Source organism: Delphinus delphis, chromosome 11 (assembly GCF_949987515.2).
Source record: "Delphinus delphis chromosome 11, mDelDel1.2, whole genome shotgun sequence".
NCBI lineage: Eukaryota > Metazoa > Chordata > Mammalia > Artiodactyla > Delphinidae > Delphinus > Delphinus delphis.
Window position 1 is genome coordinate 41,490,405 of NC_082693.1, and position 23,557 is coordinate 41,513,961.

The 23,557-nt window shown below is 58.7% G+C and overlaps 1 protein-coding gene across 3 annotated transcripts; it reads left to right on the forward strand.

The window, feature by feature from the left end:
• Positions 1-1,921: 1,921 nt before the first annotated feature.
• Positions 1,922-16,898, forward strand: NR4A1 (nuclear receptor subfamily 4 group A member 1). 3 transcript variants are annotated; one of them, XM_060024809.1, is made up of 7 exons: positions 1,922-2,088; positions 11,735-12,597; positions 13,404-13,533; positions 13,841-13,992; positions 14,320-14,522; positions 14,609-14,787; positions 16,084-16,898. In XM_060024809.1, exons 2-7 carry the CDS (start codon positions 11,737-11,739, stop codon positions 16,338-16,340), a joined length of 1,782 nt encoding a protein of 593 aa, XP_059880792.1. In that variant the 5' UTR covers positions 1,922-2,088; positions 11,735-11,736; the 3' UTR covers positions 16,341-16,898. The 3 variants fall into 3 exon arrangements, with proteins under 3 accessions (XP_059880792.1, XP_059880789.1, XP_059880793.1); XM_060024806.1 differs by lacking the exon at positions 1,922-2,088 and adding an exon at positions 8,717-8,853; XM_060024810.1 differs by lacking the exon at positions 1,922-2,088 and adding an exon at positions 9,883-9,985.
• Positions 16,899-23,557: the final 6,659 nt, after the last annotated feature.

Below are 23,557 nucleotides of genomic sequence, written 5' to 3' on the forward strand. Positions count from 1 at the left end.
AGTGTTGTTCGAGGACTGTTGGTCCATCCAGAGGGGTGAGTGCCCTGCTGTTGCCCCTTGTACGCCCCTGGGGCCCCTGAGGTGGGTGTGGAGCTGCCTGAAGCGGATGTGGTTTGGGGGATGGAGGGGGAAGCCCTGCAGAGGTGGTGGGCGAGGTGCTGCTCCGCATGGGAGATCTGATTTCTTCAGTGGTGGGGGTAACGCGGGGGCAGGGAAGGGGGGAAGCCTGACTTTCTTAGCAGGACAGACTGGGGGGCTCTGGGCCTGGGTGTCATGGGGTTGTTGGGGATGACAGCTGCTCCCAGGGCAGCATGTGCCTCGTTCTGGGAAGCTGATGGGGTGGGGTTGTATAGCTCAAGGCCAGGCTGGGAGTATAGCGGGGCAGACCTGGGGGATGGGAAGTTGCCTTGTTCCTAGGGTGTAGACACTGTACCAGGGGAGTGCGTGAAGGGAAACTTGGACCACCCCTTGCCTCCCTGAAAGGGTGATGACTGCCCCCTTCTGCGGTGGGCCTGTAGGTCCTGTGGGGTCTGGTATGGGGCGGGTGGCTCTATGAATGGGGAGGATCTCGCTGACCAAGGGCAGGGACAGACCCTTCACTATTCATCCAACATCCCTGAGAGGGAAAGTCTCAGACTTGTGGCCATGGCCAGAGAAATCTGTGGCCGTCTAGCTCCCCTCCTCTTCTTATGGATGAAGAAACTGAGTTAGAGAGGGGACAAGGCACTTTTCAAGGTCCTACACTGAGGACGTGTAGACCCGAGCTCAGAATCCAGGTCTTCTGGATTCTGGGCAAGCCCAGTGGCCCGGTCAGCTGATGGAGGACATACCTTCCTTGCCTGAAGATGCCTCCGGAGAAGACACAAGCTGATCTGTGGGTGAGGGGCGGAGTGTGGGAATGGGATTTCCACCAGGCCTTTCCTTGGGGACTTGAGGTACTGGGGCGGGGTCAAGGGTACATAGTCCTGGTCACCGTGTTTACCTGAGAGAGCTGGAGTTCAGCTTGGCGCCCTGGACAGGGACCCTCTTATTCCCTTCTTCCTTGCCCAGAAACGAGGGTCATCTCTGAGCAGCACCCCCTTCGGGCCTTGAGAGATCCCCAGATGAAGCAGGAGCTGGCTCAGTATCCCACCCTGGACCCCCAAACTCTGTTGCCTCTTGTGGAGTTGGTGTTCGAGGTGCAGAGAGTCCCAGAGAGGTGGCTGGGATGGGGAGGATGGGCTGCCCAGCCCTCCAAGCCTGGAGGGAAGGAGGGAAAGCCCTGGGAAGCAGGGCCTCCTGTTCCGGGGGCTGTGCTGGGTATGCACCTGGCCTCTTGCTGGCAGCAGGCACTGTGCCACCAACCTCGGGCTGGGGCAGGGAGAGGAATTACTGTAAGTGGAAGAGGCAGGTGTCCCTGGTCAGCTGGACATCTGGACTCGGGAAGCACGTGAGTGAAGATGACAGCAGTGTCCGGGTGTCTTTCCCTCCGCTCAGCCCCCACCTCTGCCCTCAGGTCAGACGCGGCCTGCTGAGTGCCTAGCCTTCCCTTTGGGTACCCAGTGGCTCCTGGGGCCAGAATTCCTTGCGGTCAGTCCGTTGTCTGGGTGAGGGTGGTGATTGGGTGGAATTCCCATGCCAGAGGTGCTGGCAAGGCCACCATGAGTGCTGCCAGCGGGGGCTCCACGAGTGCTACAGCTGCTGGTCCTGTGACGTGGGCACCTGTCTGCCAGGCCCGGGCACGGGCCCAGGGTCACGCTCATGCCAGGGCTCCCGTCAGCTGACTATTTTAGGCTCTTGCTGACCTGGGCCAAAGTCAGGCCTCAGCCAGAGGGCCCTGAGGCAGTTCCCCCTGCCCCCAGAGGCCAGCTCCGGTTTCAGCTATATAAACAGAGGAGGACATGCTGGCTTGGAGGCCGCTCCGTGTCCTGAGTCCGCTCAGCTGGTGCACAGCCTCGGTCGGCAGGACGGGCTGACTGGGCGGTCACGTCTCTTCCCGCAGGGCTTCCTGAGGCCACCGGGAAGAGTCCCCAACCAATCCCGGGATTCTCCCTTGGTGCAGTTGTCCAGGCCCTCAGAGAATCAAAGCAGATCGCGTGGAGGAAGCTGGTGAGTCTTAGGAATGGGGAAACCGAGGCACAGGGGCTGGGCTGTGTGCATCTTTTTCCATTGTGACCGTCCTCACTGTGGTTTCTTTGGCCTCCAGAGGGGGAGGGGCGGAGGAGGAAGCAGGGGTGGCCGACCCTCCCGAGGAATGGGGGTAAAGGCTTTTTGGCACTTGGATGACGGGAGTTGGACTTGGATCCCTTTGTGGTTGAGAACCAGGCGACGAGGAAATAGGTGATGCCGCCTGTCTCCTTCCTCAGAGATTTGCAACAGGGTCTTCCATCCTCCTGTCCTGTTGACCCGGCCTGGACAACACTGGTGTGCTCAGGCTGGGGACGGTTGCTGGAGTGAGCTAGGTGTCAGTCAGGTACCTCAGCACTTGTCCTTGAGTAGGGTCCCTGGCCCCCCAGCTGGTTGGGACTTGGGGTCTGAACTTGTGGATTGACGTCCCTGAGCCCGCCCTCGGCCCCTGCCCCGCCCTACTTGCCTGGCTTCCCGCCTGGTTTGGTGCCTGAGAAGCTGGACTGGAGCTAGGCTTGGCAAGTCCGCCAACCGGCTTGCCACAAGCACGCTCCCCGGGAGCCGGGCCAGGGGCTTGGGCCGGCATGGAATAAGCGGAGCTCCTTACGTGGGAGGCTGTGTGCTCTCCTTCTCGGTTCTTGAAAAAAAAATTTTTCCCTTTCTGAACGTGAGTCTTTAAACGAATCCAGAGCCTGTGACTAAAAATACTTCAACAATAGGAAAATGCATCAGTCTTTCCGGCTGGGCCTCGTTATCAGAGGGTTTTTATTTTGGAATTTGAAATTTTGCCCAGGGAGGCTGGGTGGAGACCTTGGGCAGGCACAGGAGAATTTGGTGGGTTGTTGATGTTGTGCGAGGTGGTGGGAGAACCCCCTAGGGTCGGGGAGAGAAGAGCTGGCCAGGAGCTGAGCAGACTGAGGGGCATGGAAGGAGATTTTTTTTTTTTTTTGGCTGTGTTGGGTCTCCGTTGCTGTGCACGGGCTTTTCTCTAGTTGCGGCGAGCGGGGGCCACTTTTGTTTGCAGTGTACGGGCTTCTCATTGCCGTGGCTTCTCTTGTTGCGGGCTCTAGGCACACGGGCTTCAGTAGTTGTGGCACGTGGGCTTGGTAGTTGTGGCTTACAGGCTCTCGAGCGCAGGCTCAGTAGTTGTGGCGCACGGGCTTAGTTGCTCCGCAGCATGTGGGATCTTCCCGGAGCAGGGCTCGAACCCGTGTCCCCTGCATTGGCAGGCGATTCTTAACCGCTGCGCCACCAGGGAAGCCAATGGAAGGAGATTTGAGGAGGCTACAAATGAGGCGTGGGTCGACTCTTCCCAGAGGACCTCCATGATCTTGTCTATGTTTTCCAGCTCTGTCTGGAGGTTCTTCCTGAAGTCTGATCTTGTTGCTTTATGTTGTATGTGGATTCCTTCTGGCCTGATAGCGGGCTGGGGGTTGAGACATCACTGGACTGGAAATGACCTCTGTGGAGAGAGGTCTGACCTGCTCAAGTAACCAGCTCTCTTCGGAGTATCAGTTGAGCACTTGCTGCACACAGTCCGGAATTTCCCTGGTGCTGGGCATACTCTCATTTCCTTTCACGCAGCCCTGGAGAGGGAGAGGTGGGGATGGGGGTACTATTTATCTCTGGGTCTTGAAGAAGGAGGGTGCTGGCTCCCCATCGAGCTGACGGCGCTGGTGTCTCCTTTCTGTGCCTCCCTCAGGATCCTGCTGCGGGTCCCTAGAGCCCCAGCCCCCAGACAGTGCTCCCATTTCACTGTGAGCCTCCCCCTTCCGTTAGTGACTTGAATTCTAATAGCACCGGGACTAGTGATGTTGTCAGCATTGGGCAGATGAGGAAACGGTCCCAAAGAGGGCAAGGGACTGGCCCCGGGTCACACACCAGGCTTGCTGGCTCCAGGTCAAAGATGCCTCTGAGAGTTCCTTTATCTTTTGCCTCTGCTGGGGCTGGGGTGAGAAGTGGAGGGTGGCGGCTGACCTGCCCGTGTCCTTGGGAACCTGTTTTCCCGGGAGGTAACAAAACGTGTGGTCGTGGCAGGGCCTGGACAAGGGCCAGAAGATCAGACCTGGGCCTGCCCCTACATCCCCAGTTCCCAGAGCTGTCCGTGGAAGCCCCCTGGAGCAGTAGGCAGAGCTTCCCTGCCCACGGCACAAATCCCCCTGCCTGCTGCCAGGGCAGGAAGAGGAAGTGGCTGGGTCAGGCCTGGAGATAGGTCCTGGGGCTAAGGTGGGGAAGCTGGGGTGGGGGGTGGGGGGGAGGAGGCAAAGCTCACTCCCTCTGCCTACCCTGTGGGAAGGGTGTGGAGGCCCATGGGTGAGGATGGTCTTGGCGAAAGTAGGGCAAGTTCCTGCCCTTTGCTCAGCAGGGGCAGGGGCCAGCCTGAGGTGGGCGGGGCAGCGTGGGAAAGGGGCTGTGCAGTTCCACTTCCTCCGTCTCCTATTTACCCACCGTCTTGGCTGGGGGACGATGGTGTACTTTGGCTGCCCATTTGCGGCCTGCCCTGGGCTACTTACTGTTGAGGATGCATGAAGGGGCCTCCTGCCAAGGTGGGAGAGACAGGGCCTTGCCCTCCCGTTCACACACTGGTTGTCGGGGGAGGGATGGCCTGAGCACGAGAGTCCCCGAGCCCCACAAGATTTGACTAGCAGGGGCCAGGCCCGAGCTGAGTGATTCAGAAAACATGCTGCGAGAGGACCCCTTTCTGATGTCAGATGCTGCAGCCTCTCCTAACCGTAGCTGTGCTCTTGAGTATGTGTCGATAGAACGAATAACGTAATGAGAAACAGCCACTGTTTCTCTGTGATTTCAGTAAACTCCAGCAGCATCTGCCTCCATTTGAATAAATATGTCTCTTCCATTTAGGTGTGGCTATTTTTGTAAATAAACTTTTCTTTCTGAAAGTATAACATACATACAGAAAAGCATGCAAATCACAGACGTGAACTCTTCAGAGCATAGAGTGTGATTACTTTTCCATACTGAGCACACCCAGGTGACCACCGTTCAGACTAGGAACTGGGACGCTTCCAGCCCCCCCAGAGACGCCCTCGTAGGCACTGCTGTTTCCAGCTTATAGGCCGTGTGCGTACCAGCTCTGTGGTGCACTTGTGAGACTCGAGGCTTGTGGGGCCAGAAGCCAGAGCTCTGGAGTTCAGAGTTGAGGGCAGTGGGTCTAGCGCAGAACTGGGAGTTCGGGGAGTCTGATTCCTGGCCGCTAAGCCTCCTCCTCATTTATAAAATGTAGGTGGTAATTCCAAACGTAGACGGTTAGGGAGAGGGTTAAGTGGAAGAATCCACGTGACGTGCCCTAAGCCGAGGGTCTGACCCTTCACTGGTGTCCCTCACTCCCCCACCCCCAAACCCTCCAGTGAGAAGGTACTTATTATTAAGAGTTAGGCTGGTCCAGGAGGGTGTTATGAGCTGAAGTCTTAGAGGATGAGTAGGGTTAGAATAGAAGGAAGAGGAACAATGTGCCCAATGGGTGGTGGGAAGGTTTAGCCCAAGGTCTTTATGTTGGGGCAGTGGGGATCCTGGGGGTGGTGAGGGTAGATTGGTGGGCTGTGCTGTGCTGTGCGAGCCTGACCTCGGGCAGCTGTCTCGTCTCCAGCACAGCATCTTTCCCTGCCCTTCCTGTGTTATCACGGCCCTGCTTTACCTTCTGGTCCTCACCTCTAGTTTCGGATACCTCTGCTATCATTACCTGTCTCTTTCCAACCCTTACCTACCCCACAATGAGCTGTTCACTCTGACCTTGCTCCTAAAGGTTGGGCTTAGTGGAGTCCCTTGGAGTCTCCGTCCAGTCTTCGACCAGCTTATGCTCCAGGTCTCCCAACGTCTGCATCAGTTATGCCTTTTCAAGAGTTCCACCTTGGCCAGATTCCACCTCAGAGCCCCAAGCCACCCTCCCTGGAGGGCATCTGGCCAGCAGGGATGAAGCCTGAGGTCCCGAAGCCCCTCTCGCCTCTCCCCTCTCTGTCTTAGGCTAGGTGCTCCCCGGGTGTGTTCCTACAGAGGGACTGCCTTTTTCTCCTTATTTACTTATTTTCAGAGTGTAGTGTGTTCCAAGCCCCCAGCATCCCCCACCTCCACAAGCATGGCCAGGGGGTAGCTGCTGCTGTCTCTTCCACCCTCTGCCTTTGGGGCAGCAAGACTGCAACCTGCAAATCTGCCATCTCCCGTGGAGATGGGGCCCGGGCCGCAGGCACAAATCTGGAGGCTGGATGCTGAGACGCGGAGATTTAGACTGGAGACCTGGACAGCTCCTCACCACACTTGAGTTCCCTGGGGCTCCTGGGTGGGCCTCCCCATGGGAAAGGTAGGGGATGGTCTGTGTTGCTCTTTACAGATGGAAAGTGGTGGGGAAAAAAGGGGGTGCTAGGGCTCAAGGCTAGGTCAGCTTTCAAAGAGCCATTAAGGCTGCAGCTCATATACTTTTTCTTGTCTCTTTTTTTCTTTTGCTGATGAGTTTTGGAGGGAAGAACACTGACCTGGGAAGAACATTGGCCTGGCTAATCATCTTTTGCTAACATATTAGAATTGTTTTTATTTTCTGAGGAAGGCCCTGCTGGGCGGGGGGGCGGGGGGCTAGGTGGGGAAACCAGCCCGTGACCCACCTGGGTTAGTTTCACCAGCCCGGACTTGTTCGTGCTTCTGAGCAAGGTGCAGCTCTTCTGGGAGCCCTTGGGTCCTAATCTGCAAAATGGGAAGACATGAATTATATTAGTGGTTTCAAACCAGTTTTAAGCTGTGGAATCCTTTTTATCCAAGTAATATCTTCTGCAAAAGCCCAAGACAAAGAAAAACAAAACTTTGGCTAAACATCATCCTGCCCACACTTCATCTGCACGCAGGTGGCCGTTGAAGCGTCTTTGGAAGGTGTTTTAGCAAAGGCCAGAGCTCTCTGAAGACGGGTCCATGTTGAGACTGTGGGCTGCAGTGCGGGAGCTATGCTAGGTTCTGACCGGATCACCGAATGATGCTGGTGTTACATGAAGACTGCTCCATCCGTGGTGGACAGTAGGGTTTGGAAAGAGGAGGCAGGCTGGTGAAGGGGCAGTTTCTTAATGGGTGCGGGCAAGAAGAAGGGAGAAGGGGAGGTCGTTGGCCTCAATCAGCTGGTCTGCTGCCTTCAGGCACCAGTGAGGCGTGGGCTCTGGCTGGCAATTAGGAACGGAGGATCCAAGAGAAGTTCCAAAATAGAATTTCAGGAAAGAGTGAAAAGTAGCATGTGGGGCATCAGGAGCAGAGATGGGTGGCAGGCGGGGAGTGCAGAGACGGCAAGCTCTGTCTGGAACGGGTGACATTTGAGGTGCTGGTGGGACCTTTGAGTGGACAGAAGTGGGGGCTGGAGAGCAGGGTGTGGGAAACCTGAGACGGAGGTGAGAGTGGAAGTGAGGAGCAGGAAGTGCCTCAAGGGTAGAGGAAAGTGCTGTTGGGTAACCAGGGGAGGCCAGAGTGGGGTCCGTGGGCGCAAGCTCAGTGTGGAGAGGGGAGAGGGGGAGGGGTGTGGGGAGGGGCTCTCTTCTTCTAAATATTAGCCTTTTCTTCCTTCCTCTCCCACCTAGCAGGCGAGGGCTCCCGGGAAGGCTGCAGGTGGGAACTCCTCGATCATGGACAGCGGAGGGTGTGAAGGGATCCCCTAGAGATGTAGTCAGGTTCCACCCCAGTGTGCCACCGCCTTGCTCTGTGGCCTTGAGCAAGTGCTATTATTTTGCTGAGCCTGTTTATTTATAAAGTGGGGAAGAGTCGGCACAGATTCGAAAAGATTTCTCAGGCTCCACCCGGTTCTGAAATTCTGTAATTTCCCAACTAGAGTGCTTTCACCCTGTCAGGGACTGGGGAGGGTAGTGGTGAGAAATCAACTTCAGCTGTGAAGCACAGCCAGTTGGCCTGTCTTGGGCTTGGCGAATCCCTGCCCTCCGGAAGGTACTTTGCATGAGAAATTGGGGGGAGGGAATAAGTGTGTGTGTGTGTGTGTGAGTGTGACAGCCCGAGACCCCGCTGGGGAAGAAGGGTCAAGTGCAGTGGCAGCGCCTTGGGCTGAGGTGGGGGGCGCAGGTTCCCCGGGTGAGTCTCTGAGTTGCCCGCCCCAGCCCTGGGCCTTCCCCGTGCCCGCTGGAAGGGCTGGGGAGGGTGCAAAAGCGGAGCCGGGCGCGTTCGTGGCTCCCGGGAGCCGCCGGAGGGTGAGGAGCTCCTCGTCCGGGGAAGCCCCGCAGCCACGGCGCTAGAGCACCCTTTTCTTGGGCTCTGGCCCTCGGGCTGCTTATTTCGGCTCCAGGGGCCCCGGGCCGGTGCTGGGTCCTGCCGGAGGAGCCTGGCGAATCCGCGAGCTGCTATTTTTAGCTGGCGCAGAGGGCGAGAGGGGACTATTTATAGATCAAACAATCCGCGCTCCCTGCGTCAATGGAACCCCGCGTGCGTCACGCGCGCAGACATTCCAGGCCCCCCCTCTCGCCCCGCCTCCTCGGGCTCCCCGTCCCCGTGCCTACCCCTGGCCGCCTCCCGCCGGAACCGCGCCGCCCCCCGCGCCCTTGTATGGCCAGAGCTCGCCCGGCCGCGTGCGTCAGTGGCGCCCCCGCCCCTCCCCGTGCGTCACGGAGCGCTTAAGAGCAGGGTCCGGCGCGGCCGGGAGTCCCAGTGGTGGAGGCTGCGAAAGTTGGGGGAGTGTGCAGGACCGCGGGAGCGCACGCGGGACCGGGCTGCGACTTGGGGCGCCGGTCCTGGGCACGGGGAGCAGGAGCCAGCCGGGTAGGTGACCCCCGGGAAGCGTGCATCTCCACAGAGCTCTGTTTTGGGTTGGGGGGCTTGCTGCATGAAGGAGATGGGTGTTCGCGCGGGCAGAAAGGGTGTTTTAGGGTCAGCATGAAGGAGGGCGGGAGTAGGATGCAGTTCTGGCGTTGGGGGTTAGCGGTTGGAACGGGATGAGGACTCAGATCGGACTGGAGTTTACTGAGCGCTGTGTGTGTGTGTGTGTGTGTGTGTGTGTGTGTGTGTGTGTGTGTGTGTGTGTGTGTGTGTGTGTGTGTGTGTGTGTGTATGTGTGTGTGGCGGGGGCGGGGGGGGGCCGTGTCTGTGCAAGGTGGAAGCCACAGAGGGTTAGGTTGGTGCCGGCAGTGGGGACCTGTTCAGTAGGAGACTGGCTAGAGTTCAGTCTCCCAGGGTCCTTTAGTGGGCACCGGGCGCCTGGGACTTAGTTGCTGGTTGGGGTCTCAGTACAGTGTGCGTGGGGGAGAAGGTGCACAGAGCTTGGGCTGCTGGGATGTATCTGACTCCTACCAGGATTGAATTTCCAAAAGGGTCTCCTTCTTCCCAGCTTGTCAGCTCGCACCCCAGCCGTTAGTTGTTTTCTTAACACTTTAGAGGCTGTGGCTTAGTTTGTGGTGACCCGCAGCTGCAAGTTTCTCCCTGGATTATCTAGGAGAGGTCTAGATTGTTGAGGTCAGCATTGGCTGAACTGTGCAGGGGGTGCTGCTGTGTGTTGGAATAGAGGCGTCTTCTCACCGGCAGGAGCAGGGTCTCTGGAAGCGTAGGGAAGATTGTTTTTACTGTAGCTTGGATCTGCGTCTGTCTGTGTGTGTGAGAGAGGGAGAGGGAGGGAGAGAGGGAGGGAGCGTGGTGGAAAGCGTCATCCTTTGGGATCCTTGGTAGGCAGTTGCTAATGTTGCGTTCTGTGGTGTGGTACCACCTAGAGGATACCAGCCCTGCCCCACTCCCGCCTTGGTCTATGTTGGATCACACAGGTAGGGTGCAGCCTGAGGCTTGTTCAGCACGACAGGTGCAAACCACAGTGTTGCCAGGACCCGCCTGAAGCTGGATTCTCCCTGCTCCCTCCTTCAACCCCGCCTCTTCCTTCTCCCTGTGCTTCCGCCAAAGGCTACATGTAGGTCCATATCTTGTGTCATTAAGTACCTGCATGAAGGCAGGAGTGGGGGTAGTTTGGTGGGGATTGATCCGGATGTGGGACGTCCACGTGGAGAAACGGGATTTGAATAAGGCTGGAACGCCCAGCCCAACCCTGTGTAGCTGCTGCCTCTTTTCCTCCACCCAAACCCATCCCTGCCCAGGCTGTCCTAGCGCAGGCAGACGTGGCCACCCTTACCTCTTGCAGGTGCTCAGTGCCTCTGGACGGGTGCCACTGGGTGGGTGGGGCCAGAGTTTCTGGGGGCTCTGTTGTCTGGGTTGGTTGTGGGAGTGTCAGGTCAGGGGTGGAGCTGCCCTGTCCGGGGCCCAAGGAGGTGGGAGAAAGGCTAGAACCAGAGGACTCCCTGGGCTCTTGGCCAGGAGGTGATGCCAACCTTGGCCCCTCCTGCTGTCCCCCTTGACTATGGCGCTCTGCTTCAGCTTGCTTTCTTACCCAGCCTCCCTCCCTGACTGATGAGGCCAGGGTCACGGAGACCGCCAAGCCAGGAGGCGGGATGGGGAACTGTCCCGGAGCCTCCCCTGCGTTAGTTTTTGACTTGTCTGCGAACTTAGGGATCCCCCCGAATGATGCTCCGTCTGCTCCTTCAGGCTCCTCAGGTTTGGGGCAGGGTGTAAGCACCTTTGCCTGAGCTCCTGGTTTCTTCAGGGCACAGAACTCTTTAGCGGAGGGACCCGGGCTTCCGGCACTCACCAGCAGGCTCCCCCTCTTCCCTGCACAGCCATCTCCAGCCTCCTGGACTCTTGAGTGTTCTCATAAAAATAACAGGGGGAGACGCTTTGGGGGTAGCAGAGGAATTCCTCTTCAGGACTTCTCCTGGAAGTCCAGGGGCTGCTGTCTCCCTCACGCTCCCCCTTCCAGCACGCGGCCTTTAAAGGTCTGGAGCCAGGTTACCTGATCCCCTGGGGAGCTGGGGACTGGGTAAGGAGGCCGGGCTCCCTTTCTCTTTGCTTCTGGGAGCATCCCAGGCAGCATAGAGTGGGTGCCTGTCCCCAGATGGCAGGACTGGGGTGCGCGTGGGATCTGCAGCCTTTGCTCAGTACGTAGGGTGGGGACGGGTGGGGGTGGGGGTGGAGGGGCACAGGCTCACTGCTGCTTAGGCTGCTTTCGTAGGCAGCTGGGCCTTTACTCCCAGCTCCTTTTCCATCTGCAGGATGTCCTTCAGCCCAGGCACTGGCACTGTGTGGGGAGGAGGAGAGGGGGTTTGGGAGAGGCTGGGCCATGCCTGGGAATATTCCCAGAAGTGCCAGGTTGGAGGAACGACATATCTGCTCCCGGGACTGGGCTCAGGCCTTGCCTGGCTGCCTCTCCCACCCACCCTTCTCCCAGCCCCCACCCATGCCTTACCCAGTAAGGGAGGGGCAGGGGGCTGGAGGAACACAGCTTTCCCCTGTTCCAGCAGAGAAATGCTGGCTAGATGCCTTCCCTAGGGTTCCCAGGCTGCCTGGGGTGTGGCTGGCCTTCCGACTTGAGCCCACTCTTGCTGGGCCATTGCCCAGGGGCTTTGTGACATGGAGGTCGAGACAGTGCTCTGGCTGGGGGCCAGGATTCCTGGGTTCTGTGGTGGGCTGTGGCCCTAACGCCTCGTGTCCCCTGTCTGGCTGGGACTCCTGCCACCTGGCAACTCAGGGGCCTATACTTAGAGGTCAGGCCTCAGGCTTCTCTCACTGACTCCCCACCTCCCCACCCTTTGGTCTCTTCCTTCTCCAGAGATGCCCTGTATCCAAGCCCAGTATGGGACACCAGCATCAAGCCCGGGACCCGGTGACCCCCTGACCCCCGAGCTCAGCAAGCCCACCATGGACCTGGCCAGCCCTGAGGCGGCCCCCGCTGTCCCCACGGCCTTGCCCAGCTTCAGCACCTTCATGGACGGCTACACGGGGGAGTTTGACACCTTCCTGTACCAGCTGCCGGGAACAGCCCAGCCATGCTCCTCGGCCTCCTCCTCGGCCTCCTCCACGTCTTCATCGTCAGCCACCTCCCCTGCCTCCGCTTCATTCAAGTTCGAGGACTTCCAGGTGTTCGGCTGCTACCCCGGCACCCTGAGCGGCCCTCTCGACGAGACCCTGTCCTCCAGCGGCTCCGACTACTACGGCAGCCCCTGCTCAGCCCCGTCACCGTCCACGCCCAGCTTCCAGCCGCCACAGCTCTCTCCCTGGGACGGCTCCTTCGGCCCCTTCTCGCCCAGCCAGACTTACGAAGGCATGCGCGCATGGACAGAGCAGCTGCCCAAGGCTTCTGGGCACCCCCAGCCGCTGACCTTCTTTTCCTTCAGCCCTCCCCCCGGCCCCAGTCCCAGCCTGGCCCAGAGCCCCCTGAGGCTGTTCCCCTCGCAGGCTGCCCACCAGCTGGGGGAGGGAGAGAGCTATTCCATGCCGACAGCGTTCCCAGGCCTGGTGCCCGCGTCTTCACACCTCGATGGCTTGGGGATGGTGGATGCGCCCGTGACCCCAGCCAAAGCCCGGAGTGGGGCTCCGGGTGCAAGCGAGGGCCGCTGTGCCGTGTGTGGGGACAACGCCTCTTGCCAGCATTACGGTGTCCGCACCTGCGAGGGCTGCAAGGGCTTCTTCAAGGTACTGGGCTGCCCGGGGGGTAGCTTTTTATGACAGGTGGGACAGGCTGCTCTCTCACCCCAGCAGGGTCTGTGGTGACTTCCCTTGGGTTCTCCTCCCAACAAGTTCTGCTCTTTAAGCAGAGGGCAGGCCTGCCAGGTGGGCTACTGTCCTGGGAGCAGGGAGCTGGGACCTTTTCATGCTGGGACTGGGGCTGTAGAGTTATGGAGGGAGGGGTGAGAGCTGGGCAGAGGGTGCGGGCTGCAGGGGTACCCACGAGGGGAAGTTCAGTGGCCAGCCTCTAGCTTTCCTCTGCCTGGCCTCCCCCCACTCAAGGTCCTGGTGGGAAGGGGGGCCCCAGGCACTCGTGTTCCTGGCGCGAGATGAAAGGATCTGAGAAGAGGGCTTGGTGCTTGAGGGCTGGGGGTGGACTTGGGAACAGGCTGTGTGTTTGTCCCAGTGCTGGGTGCCTGCTTCGCTTCCCGTCCCCACCCCCAGCCCCTCCTCAGCCCTCTCGTGTCTGCCCCAGGGAAGGGGCAGGCGGACGCAGGCACGTTAAGAAGTACCAGCTGCTGGGGAGCCCCGAGCCCCTAATCTTGTGTCCTGAGGGTGAGGCCGAACCCTCCCCCAGTGTCCCCAAGACTTTTCTCTTCCTTCCCCCACCCATCCATCTCTCCCTCCCCTGCCACCCAAATGTTAGAAAAATAGCTGTGAACAGAGAGCGCTTTTGTCTGCGATGGCAGTAGGATCTGGTCGCTTCCCTCCCCTGGGCTCCCCCCATCCCCACGCTCTGACAGCGTGTTCCGTGTTGCCCCCCCCACCGCCAGCGCACAGTGCAGAAAAATGCCAAGTACATCTGCCTGGCTAACAAGGACTGCCCTGTGGACAAGAGACGGCGAAACCGCTGCCAGTTCTGTCGCTTCCAGAAGTGCCTGGCTGTGGGCATGGTGAAGGAAGGTGGGTGGCTGGCACAGGCCCAGTGGGACAGCGGCGGGCCTGAGTGGGGTGGGGCCGGCAGAGTCCCCCAGACATTTGTTCTGGTGGGCCGCAGGGCAGGGCATGCCTGGGCCCTACTTCCTCCCCGACCTCTGGTCCACCTGCCTGCCTTGTGGTGGGGGAGGTCCCTGCAGAGTCCCCTGGGTCTCGGGGGCTCTAGGTCCTTGCACTTGGGGTTGCTGCCCGGCACTGCTGGGCACAGCTTGTGCTGAGAGGCCCTTCCCTGGCTCCCTTCCTCCCTTGCTCACCCTTGCCCATTTCTCTGCAGTTGTCCGGACAGACAGCCTGAAGGGGCGGCGGGGGCGGCTCCCTTCAAAGCCCAAGCAACCCCCGGATGCCTCCCCTGCGAATCTCCTCACCTCCCTGGTCCGGGCACACCTGGACTCGGGGCCCAGCACTTCCAAACTGGACTACTCCAAGGTGAGGCCCCGCCTACCCCACGTTCAGCGCTTTCCTGCACATTAGAAAAGCCCCAGTTCCACAAACTGAAAAGAGAGGAGGCCCCTCCAGGCTGACCAGATGGGAAAATGTACCCCTTTGGGCAGGGGTCAATTAGAAAAACGTGCTCCTTCCAGCAGCTGTGGCCCTGGGTTAATATGTGAGAGTTGGCAAGCAAGTGTGGGCAGAATCTCAGCTCCACTCTCACCCCCGGGATCTGACATCCGAGGGAGGGCGCGTCATGGCTGTACGTGGCGGCCTTGGTGCGGGGCTTTCCCTGGGGTCTGACCCTGCCAGGCCGCTTCCTAGTTCCAGGAGCTGGTGCTGCCCCACTTCGGGAAGGAGGATGCCGGGGACGTGCAGCAGTTCTACGACCTGCTTTCGGGTTCCCTGGAGGTTATCCGCAAGTGGGCTGAGAAGATCCCCGGCTTTGCCGAGCTGTCCCCCGGGGACCAGGACCTGCTGCTGGAGTCGGCCTTCCTGGAGCTCTTCATCCTCCGCCTGGCCTACCGGTGAGCTTCCGGCTGTCTGCTCACCCCTCACCCTGCCGCCCTGCCCTCCAGCCCCTCTGACTCGTGTCTGCATCCCTGCCCACCAGGTCTAAGCCGGCTGAGGGGAAGCTCATCTTCTGCTCGGGCCTGGTGCTGCACCGGCTGCAGTGTGCCCGCGGCTTCGGGGACTGGATCGACAGCATCCTGGCCTTCTCTCGCTCCCTGCACAGCTTGGTCGTCGACGTCCCTGCTTTTGCCTGCCTCTCTGCGCTCGTCCTTATCACAGGTGGGTGGCTAGTTCCACAGACCTGGGGAGATGGGGAGGGCCTGAGGGCCTGGCCCTGGATGGGCGGGCACCTGGCACTTCCTGGGCCCCCACCTTGTGGAGCGAGGGTGATTAGATGCAGAGAGGGGTAAGCATGGCTCAGGGCAACACAGCTGGCAGGTGGCAGAGCCAGGCTTCAGGCCCAGCTGTGGCTGACTGCAAACCAAGCCAGCCTGTGAGTTATCCCAGAGGACCACAGATCCTGATCGTGTAGGTGTCATGTGTGGCCTAAAGTTTGGGTTTGTTTTTAAAATCTTAATCGTGTTGCACACAGGAAGTTTTTACAAACGGAGCATGTGCACATAAACAGCACCTAGATCGAGAAACAGACATGAGCTTCCCTGGTGGCGCAGTTGTTGAGAGTCCGCCTGCCGATGCAGGGGACACGGGTTCGTGCCCCGGGCCGGGAGGATCCCACATGCCACGGAGCGGTTGTGCCCGTGAGCCATGGCCGCTGAGCCTGCGCGTCCGGAGCCTGTGCTCCGCAACGGGAGAGGCCACAGCAGTGAAAGGCCCACCTACCGCAAAAAAAAAAAAAAAAAGAAACAGACATGCCCGGGACACCAGAACCCCTCCTGTGCCCCCTTCCTGTCATCAGTTCCCCAAAAGGTGGCTGCCACCCCGACTGCTAATAGCACAGATTAGCTGTGCTTGTTGTGTACTTTATGTAAATATAATTACGCAGGATGGAGTTTTTGGCATTAAATGCGGAGGTTTTCGGGTCTCTTTATTTTTTAAAGCACCAGAATCTGCCCCACCTCTTTTTCACTTAATTTTTTTAACTGAAATTTCACAAAGCTACATAGGGCAAAAAACTGTAGGACAGAATCTGAGGCACTCTGGGCTGCAGAGAGAGTGTGGTGGGTTTTGAGGCCTGCTTTCCCTGGAGGTGGCCTCTGAAACCCTGCTGCTCAAACCCAGGGTTTCTCACAAACAGTCTGGGGAGAAAAAAACCAGAAGCCAAAAGCAACACTGGCCTCGTCAGAAAACCTGCGTAGGGTTTTATTTCCTTTTTGCGACCTTAGGCAAGTCATTTAACCTCTCTGGGCCTCACTGTGTCACTTGGAAGATGAGGATAATGAACGTTGCTGCCTTGCTAGGCTTCTGCTGGGGCTCAGAAGCGGGCTCCTGTGCTTTTGCACAGTGCAGAGGGCTGTGGGGCCTGGTCACTGGCGGCCGTTCCAGAGACCTGGGAGAGGCCGGGGAGAGGGGCGTCTGCTCCTCAGCTGTGCAGCTAATCCTGCACCTTCCCCGCAGACCGGCACGGGCTGCAGGAGCCTTGCAGGGTAGAGGAGCTGCAGAACCGCATCGCCAGCTGCCTGAAGGAGCACGTCTCGGCCGAGGCAGGCGAGCCTCAGCCCGCCAGCTGCCTGTCCCGCCTGCTGGGCAAGCTGCCCGAGCTGCGGACCCTGTGCACCCAGGGCCTGCAGCGCATCTTCTACCTCAAGCTGGAGGACTTGGTGCCCCCTCCGCCCATCGTCGAGAAGATCTTTATGGACACGCTGCCCTTCTGACCCCAGCCCAGGAACACGCGTGCACTCCGTGTGCACGCTCACACGCCACCCCACGTGCCTTTAGCCCACGGCCCACGGACCCCTGGAGCACCACCCCTCAGCCTGGGCCTGAGCTGCAGACTGGCCGCCCCTCCCCACCACCTGCTCTGGGAGGTCGGCAGGGAGTTCATGCCCTGGGGGAGGGGGATGCGTTCACAGGGGTGACCCTTACTATTTGTCTTACCCCCCAGCCCAGCCCCGGTCTTTATGTTTTTGTAAGATAAAACCGTTTTTAACACACATACCGCCATGCTGTAAATAAGCCAAATGCTGCTGTAAATACAGGAAGGAAGAGGTTGAGGTAGGAGTGGGGTTTGGGAGGGAGGGACGGGCCCCCACCAGCCTCCTCCTACTTGCTCTCTTCCCGCCCTCCTTCCATGTGTACATAGACTCACTCTAGGAGGAAGACAAGTGACAGATTCTGACATTTATATTTGTGTATTTTCCTGGATTTATAGTACGTGTCTTTTCTGATTAATATATTTAATATATTGAATAAAAAATAGACGTGTAGCTGAAGCTAGGATCCTGTCTCTCTCTGACACCCTCCCCCCCCACCACCCATCCCCCAAATGGCATGAGAGGCGGGGGGGCACCCATAAATCTTGGATGTTACCAAGCTGAGCTTACTGGCCTCAGTTTACTCATTTGTAAAAGGTGGAAATAATCGCAGCTGCTTCATGGGGTTGTTATGCAAAGCACCGAGACTAGTTTCCGACACGGAGAAAGCTTCTGGGAAGCAGGCCTGGCTCGTGGATGGGGCCTGCGCCTGGAGGCTGATTCATCCAGGGATAAGAGCACCGGCTTTGGCTGTAAGTTCCTAACCTGGGGTGATGGCCTCTGATTCGGCTTCCACATCTGTAACACAAGGAGGAGGGCATTCCCCACCTCACCTGGCTGCTGGGATTGCGAGGGTGTGGGTGTGGTGCTCACCATAGGGCTGGGTACAAGGCAGCTCAGGATGGTGATAGCAGCTATCATTATGCAGTAGAAGTTTTCTTCCCATCGCCATTTTCAATATTTCTCCCCACGCGTCTAGCACCCTCTTGGCAAGGAAACTGTTCTGAGGTCCCTACCTGTGCCCAAATACCCCCACGTAGGTTCTCCATCCCCCAAGCCCATCAGATGCTTAGCTGGCTTAAAATGTAAATTCCTAGGGACTTCCCTGGTGGCGCAGTGGTTAAGAATCCGCCTGCCAACGCAGGGGACACGGGTTTGATCCCTAGTCGGGGAAGATCCCACATGCCGCGGAGCAACTAAGCCCGTGTGCCACAACTACTGAGCCCGCGTGCCACAACTACTGAGCCCGTGTGCCACAACTACTGAAGCCCGCGCGCCTAGAGCCTGTGCTGCGCAACAAGAGAAGCCACCACAATGAGAAGCCCGCACACTGCAACGAAGAGTAGCCCCCACTTGCCGCAACGAGAGAAAGCCTGCGCACAGCAACAAAGACCCAACACAGCCAAAAATAAATAAAATTGATTCTTTAAAAAAAAACAAAAACAAATTCCTAGGCTCTGCCCCAAAGACTCGGATTTGACGGGGTGGGGCTCATGGAGCTCTACCTTTGCCCAGCACCCAGGTGTTTGTGAGGCTGGAGGCCTGGAGGCCACTCTTTCGAGAAACATGAACGTAGCCTGACCCTAACCCGAGGCCCAAGGTAGCCACGCGGGGTCCGGCCCCTTTCCCTGCTCTCAGTGCCCTTCCAGCCTCATGACCCAGCAGGGCCCTTGGCCCAGGACCCCTGAACCTCTACCTCCACAGCCCCGAGGAACTGGCTGGATGAGGGCAGCCCCTGCTGGATGGAAGTCGAACAAAATAGGGCTCTGCTCTGCAGTAGGACCGAATCAAGGGCCTTCCCTGCTGCTCCAGCCCCAGTCTGCAGGTTCCCCAAGGAGTCCCCAGCCACCCGCCCTTGCTCAGGTTCTGTTCTGAAGGGTCCATGTGGGGTGGGCTGGGGAGTCCTGGGCCCTGTGCATGATGACTGCCACGGCGTGCATCCCTGGCACCCCCGCCAGAGCTCGTGAGTGAGCCTGTGTCACAGCACCAGCACCTGGCAAGGCGGGGCTAGGGGTGGGGTGGTTGGGAGATCTGCTTCTGTTCTCAGCCCTACCCCAGCTCCACGCTGCTCTCTGAGAAGCCCCTCTTCCTCACTGAGCCCTGGTTTCCTATCTGTTCCACGCGGAGGTGAGTCTGGTGGCAGTACTCTGGTTAGGAGCAGAGCTTGCTGGGAAGTCCCCCACCAGCTGTGGCTGGACTGAGTCCCTCTCCCTCTGAATCACTCTTTGGCAAAGACAGATGTGGAGCACAGGGCAGGCCCCTGGGGAAAGCAAAAGGTGTTTGAGGAGGGGCCAGGGGTTGGGAATGGGCCAGGGCAGTGGAGAATCTCGGTCCCTATAGACATCTAGGCCCCATAGTGATGACAGCAGCTACCACATATTAGGATTTATCATCCGCCAAGTTCCTTTCATATGATATTTGTTACTTCTAGCCCTCGGTACCACACTGTAAGGAAAGCGTGCAACACGGCAGAGGGGTAAAGAGCGAGGACTCCGGAACCAGACTACCCGGCTTTAAATCTTGGCTCCAGCTCTTCCTAGCTGTGCAATTTTGGGCAAGTCACTTTACCCTTCTGTGCCTCCGTGTTTTCATCTATAAATGGGGAAATTAGTTGTACCTATTTCACAAAGTTGCTCATAGTGATACATGAATGAATGTATACAAAGTGTTTCCAACAGTGCCTGCCTTGTAGCAGGCACCCAATAAGTAATAGCTATTGTTTTTACCAAAGAGGAGAATTCATTTCAGAGGAAAGGAAATGACTTTCCCAAGGTCACTTGACTTCTAAGTGGCTGAGCTGCATGGGTCTAACTACTTAACCACTAGGTCTCCCTGTCCTTGTAAATGAAAGAAGCCCCATGGATGGTGGCTCCTTTCCGGGACTCTGGCAATTGGGGTACGGGCTGGGGGACTGATTTCTCCAGCCCTGCCCCGCCCTGCCCCGCCCAAGGGCTGGAGCCTGCAGGCAGGCCTTTTCTTTCCAACCAGCAACTGGAAGAACTGGCCTCTGAGTCTTGCTAGGGGCCAGGAGGGCGAACAAGGGGGCATTGAGCCTGGTGGGGCCTCACAATGGCCGCTCTGTCCCTGCAGCCCGGGGGCTGGGCCGTTTCCGTCGGGGACAATAGTCAAAAGGCAGTGACGCCGGCAGGGCCTGGAATCCCAGGCGGGATTTTCCAAGGCCTCAAATCCCGCTGTTTGTCCTCACAGGAGACCCAGGAAGCCTACCTCCCTGTCTCCCAGCACCCCACCCACGCAGGGCCCTGTGCCCAGAGGCCCTGGCCCCCTCCCCAGTCTGGGGGCGGCTCGGTGACTGGGGCCATAGCTCTGAGGTCTAGGCTCTGAGCAGGGGCCGATGGCCCTTCACGGGGGCCTGGGATAGGGGAAACTGCTACATCCGGACGTGGTTACGGAGCTAGGTGGTGAGGGTCGGCCTCAAGGAAGTAGAGAAGCTTCTGAAGGTCACAGGCAACCAGCCGGTACGTGAGCTGTACGATACCGCACGGTTGCTCTGAGTGTCCACGCGCCGGGCTGGGTGGTAGCCGGCTCTGTGGCTGCAGAGGGAAGCCTGTGAGAGCCTGTCAGAGGTGGGAGGCTGCTGGGTGGTGGCTGGACAGTCCGCAGGTCGAGTGATGTCCTTCCGTAGCCGTGAGGCAGCTGTGTTGGGCCTGTTCTGGTTGAGGGCAGTGCTGCGTCCCCCTCACGTGAGAGTTGGGTCTGAGGATTCCCAGCGTGTTTTAGCTTAAATCTGGACGAGCCCCAGCCCCACCGAGCCCCTGACTTTAGCCGTGACCCCAGGGCTGCTGGGCCTTCTCAGAACGTGAGGCTGAAGGGGTGCGCCTCCGCCCGTCCGCCTTGCCTCCCCGTCCGGACCTGGCCTTGCAGCCCCACAGCTCAGCGGGCGGCTGCTCTGCTCTCCCTGGAGCCCCAGACCGCTGCTTCTCTCTGCTGCAGGCTCAGCCCGCTGCCAGCCCTGCCCTGGCCCCCGGGCTGGGGGCTGATTGGGTAAGGCCTAGGCTGCCTAGTGGGACTTGGAAACGTCCAGCCCCCTGTGGGAAGGGCAGGAAGGAGTGCAAGGCTGAGGAAACCCCCCTCCACCCCCTCAATATCCCCTTCCCCACACAGCCAGGGACATTCTGAGGGCGGGAGGCACATTCCAGGGTCCCCAGCTGGACTCTGAAGGCTCTGGGGCCCTGGAGGCTCTGGCCTTGGCGTCTGCCTCCCGTCCCCCACCCCTAGGCCCATGCTCCAGCCATCCTGCCCACCACTCTGGTTCCCCTTTGCCTCCTGCTGGGCCCTGACCCTGCCAGGCCGGGGGGGCCATTTGAGGTCTCCTCAAGGTCTCACCCAGGTGCTGGCTCAGGACCATAAATCATGCCAGCTGGGCTGTGAGGGCCTGGGGTGGCAGCTGGCTGGGGAGGGGGGTGCGGGGGGGGGCCTGTCTTGGTACGTGCTGCGTTAGCAGGGAGCAGTGCCCAGCTGCGAGCCGGGCGGGCAGGGTGCTGACCGCCGCTGCTCTAGTCAAGGAACATCAGAGGGAAAGGGCCGCCACCCGGGGCGCCCAGCCTTGGGGTAGCCCAAGCAGCAGACCTGGACCCCATCCCAGGTAACTGGGGTACCATGAGGATAGCTACAGAGGTGACCCCACCCGATAGGAAACCTGGGACAGAAAAGCAGCCCCCCCAGGAGTAGGTGGAGAGACTCCCTTACCAAGGGTGGGTAAACAGCTATCCTTCTTCTTTTGCAAGGATAGCCTCACAGAATCCTCTGCCCCAAAGAACAACAGATATGCACACACCTCCCAAAGGAACAGAGGCACAGACCTCGCAGGAAGGCGAGATTGACCCCTTATCCCGGCAGGACACAGAAATAAAGCACCACCCCAGCTTGGTCAGAGAGACAACTACGTAGATCTTCTCAGAGAAAGAGACACAACACCCTTCCCCGTCACAGAAGGACAGAGCCCCATGTGTCCCAGGGGAAAGGGCAGCAGATGCGCCCCCTCCCACCCAGCCCAGGTCTAGAGGCTGCCTGATGAGACTGGGCTGGGCGCCACCTCTTCCTCATGCTCTCTGCCACTCTCTCATCCGCCCAGCCGTTTCCTCTGCCTGGGAAGAGGTGGGGCTGGGAGTGACATCCAGAAAGGGTGGGAGGTGGAGCAACCCCTGCGCAGGATCCCAGGGGGCAGATGTCAGAGGGGACAGCTGGTCCTCATGGCCCCTGTGGCTTGGCTCGGATCAGAGGGTCAGCGGGCAGGGTGCTGGCTACACAGCCAAGCCGGCCACTGTCAGGGGCCCCCAGCCTGACGTCAGTCCCACTCATTGTTGCTGCAGAGGCTTGAGTCACTCCCTGTGACGCACTGGGGTCAGCTCTGGAGCGGTTGGGGGTGGCCTGCAGGGCCAGCTTCAGGGCTCAGCTCTCCCCTGGGCGCACTAGGATGGGGCGGGGCCGTCCGAGGCCACACTCGCCATGGGAAGCCAGCTGCCTACTCCCAAGGTCTTGGGTTGGCCTTCGAGGTCCCTCCACAAAGGCTTTGCTGCAGACGTGCCTCAGAGGGCCTTCGCCAGTCGCCTGTCTGACTGGCTGGCCATGACTCTGGCTGAGAAGTCAGCTCCCTCTGTCCTGGCCTGTCCTGCCTCAGAACTCTCAGTTCCCACCCTCAGCCCTCAGTGAGACCTCTTTCTCCAGCTCTTTTCTGTCTCCTTCTCCAGGAAGCCTCTCCAACATAGTTCCCTGCAGCCCCACTTCTTCCTGGAATTGCCAAGCCCCCTTCTTGTCCGTCTCCTCAGGTTACTGTTGTGTGCTCTCTGCAGTTGTCTTGGTTTTCCACTGGTGCCCAGTCACCTCCCAGCTTGCTGAGAGCAGGGCTTGGGACTCCTCTTCACTCTGAATGTGTCACTTTCTCTTCCGGGCCACAGGCCTCTTTCTGGGATAACAGCAGTGGCTTCCATCCTGGCCCCTTCTGGCCCCTGCAAAACCTGCTGCCATTTTTCATACCATTGGTTGTGTTTTCTCACCCAGGGGCAACTTCTGGTCCATTTCCTCTGTGAGACTCTGAGTTCCTGGAGGGCCAGGATTGTGACTTGTTCCCCTTGGTAGGACATCGGCCTGGCATGGGGACAGTCACACAGGCGTGGCATGATTGAATGATTCCATCTGGGTCATCAGGAGTAGTGGCATAGGACGGGAGAATTCACTCCACACAGCCTCCTTTTTTTGGGCTGAGACCCTTGCTCCCTGACAGGACCACCCAGATGTGTGTAGGACTCAGGGTCAGAGTTGCAACGAGAATGGCCCCGTAAGGATTCAGGGAGGTACGAGGAGGCAAGAACTAGCCAGTGTCTGGATGTGAGATAAGATAGATGAGGGGGCTCAGGCAGGAAAGGCTCCAGGGACAAGGTGAGGTGTGGAGGGAGGAGAGTGGGTAAAAAGACTGGCAGAATGAGGAAAGAGTAGCTGTGTAGCTTTGGCAAGTGTATTAGTCAGGGTTTTCCAGAGAAAGAGATCCAATAGGATGTGTATATATAGAAAGAGATTTACTATGAGGAATTGGCTCATGTGATTATGGGAGCTGACAGGTCCCAAGATCTACAGCCAGCAAGCTGGAGATCCAGGAGAGCCGATGGTGCGATTCCAAACGCGGGCCCCGGAGGAGCAGATAGTTCACTTCAAGTCTAATGTCCCATCTTGAAAGCCGTCAGGGAGGGTCAGAACCTTTTATTCTATTCAGGCCTTCAACTGATTGGATGGGGCCCACCCCCCTTAGGGAAGGTAATCTGCTTTACTAAGTCTGCATTCAAATGTTAATCTCTTGCAGAAAGACCCTCACAGACACACTCAGAATAATGTTTGACAAAATGTCTGGGCACTCTGTGGCACAGTCGAGTTGAGACATAACATTAGCCGTCACAGCACATCACTACATATCACCGGGCCTCAGATTCATTATCTGTAACATGGGGGGAAACTGTATTTACTTTCAAAGGCAGTAGGAGAAATCAACACACTAGTGCATGTGAAGTGCTGGTGTGGTACCTTGCAAAGCTCGGTGACTGGTAGTGGTGACGATGGGGAATTCAGGACAGTGGCAGTGAAGGGCCCTGAGATGAGTATGTCAGGGG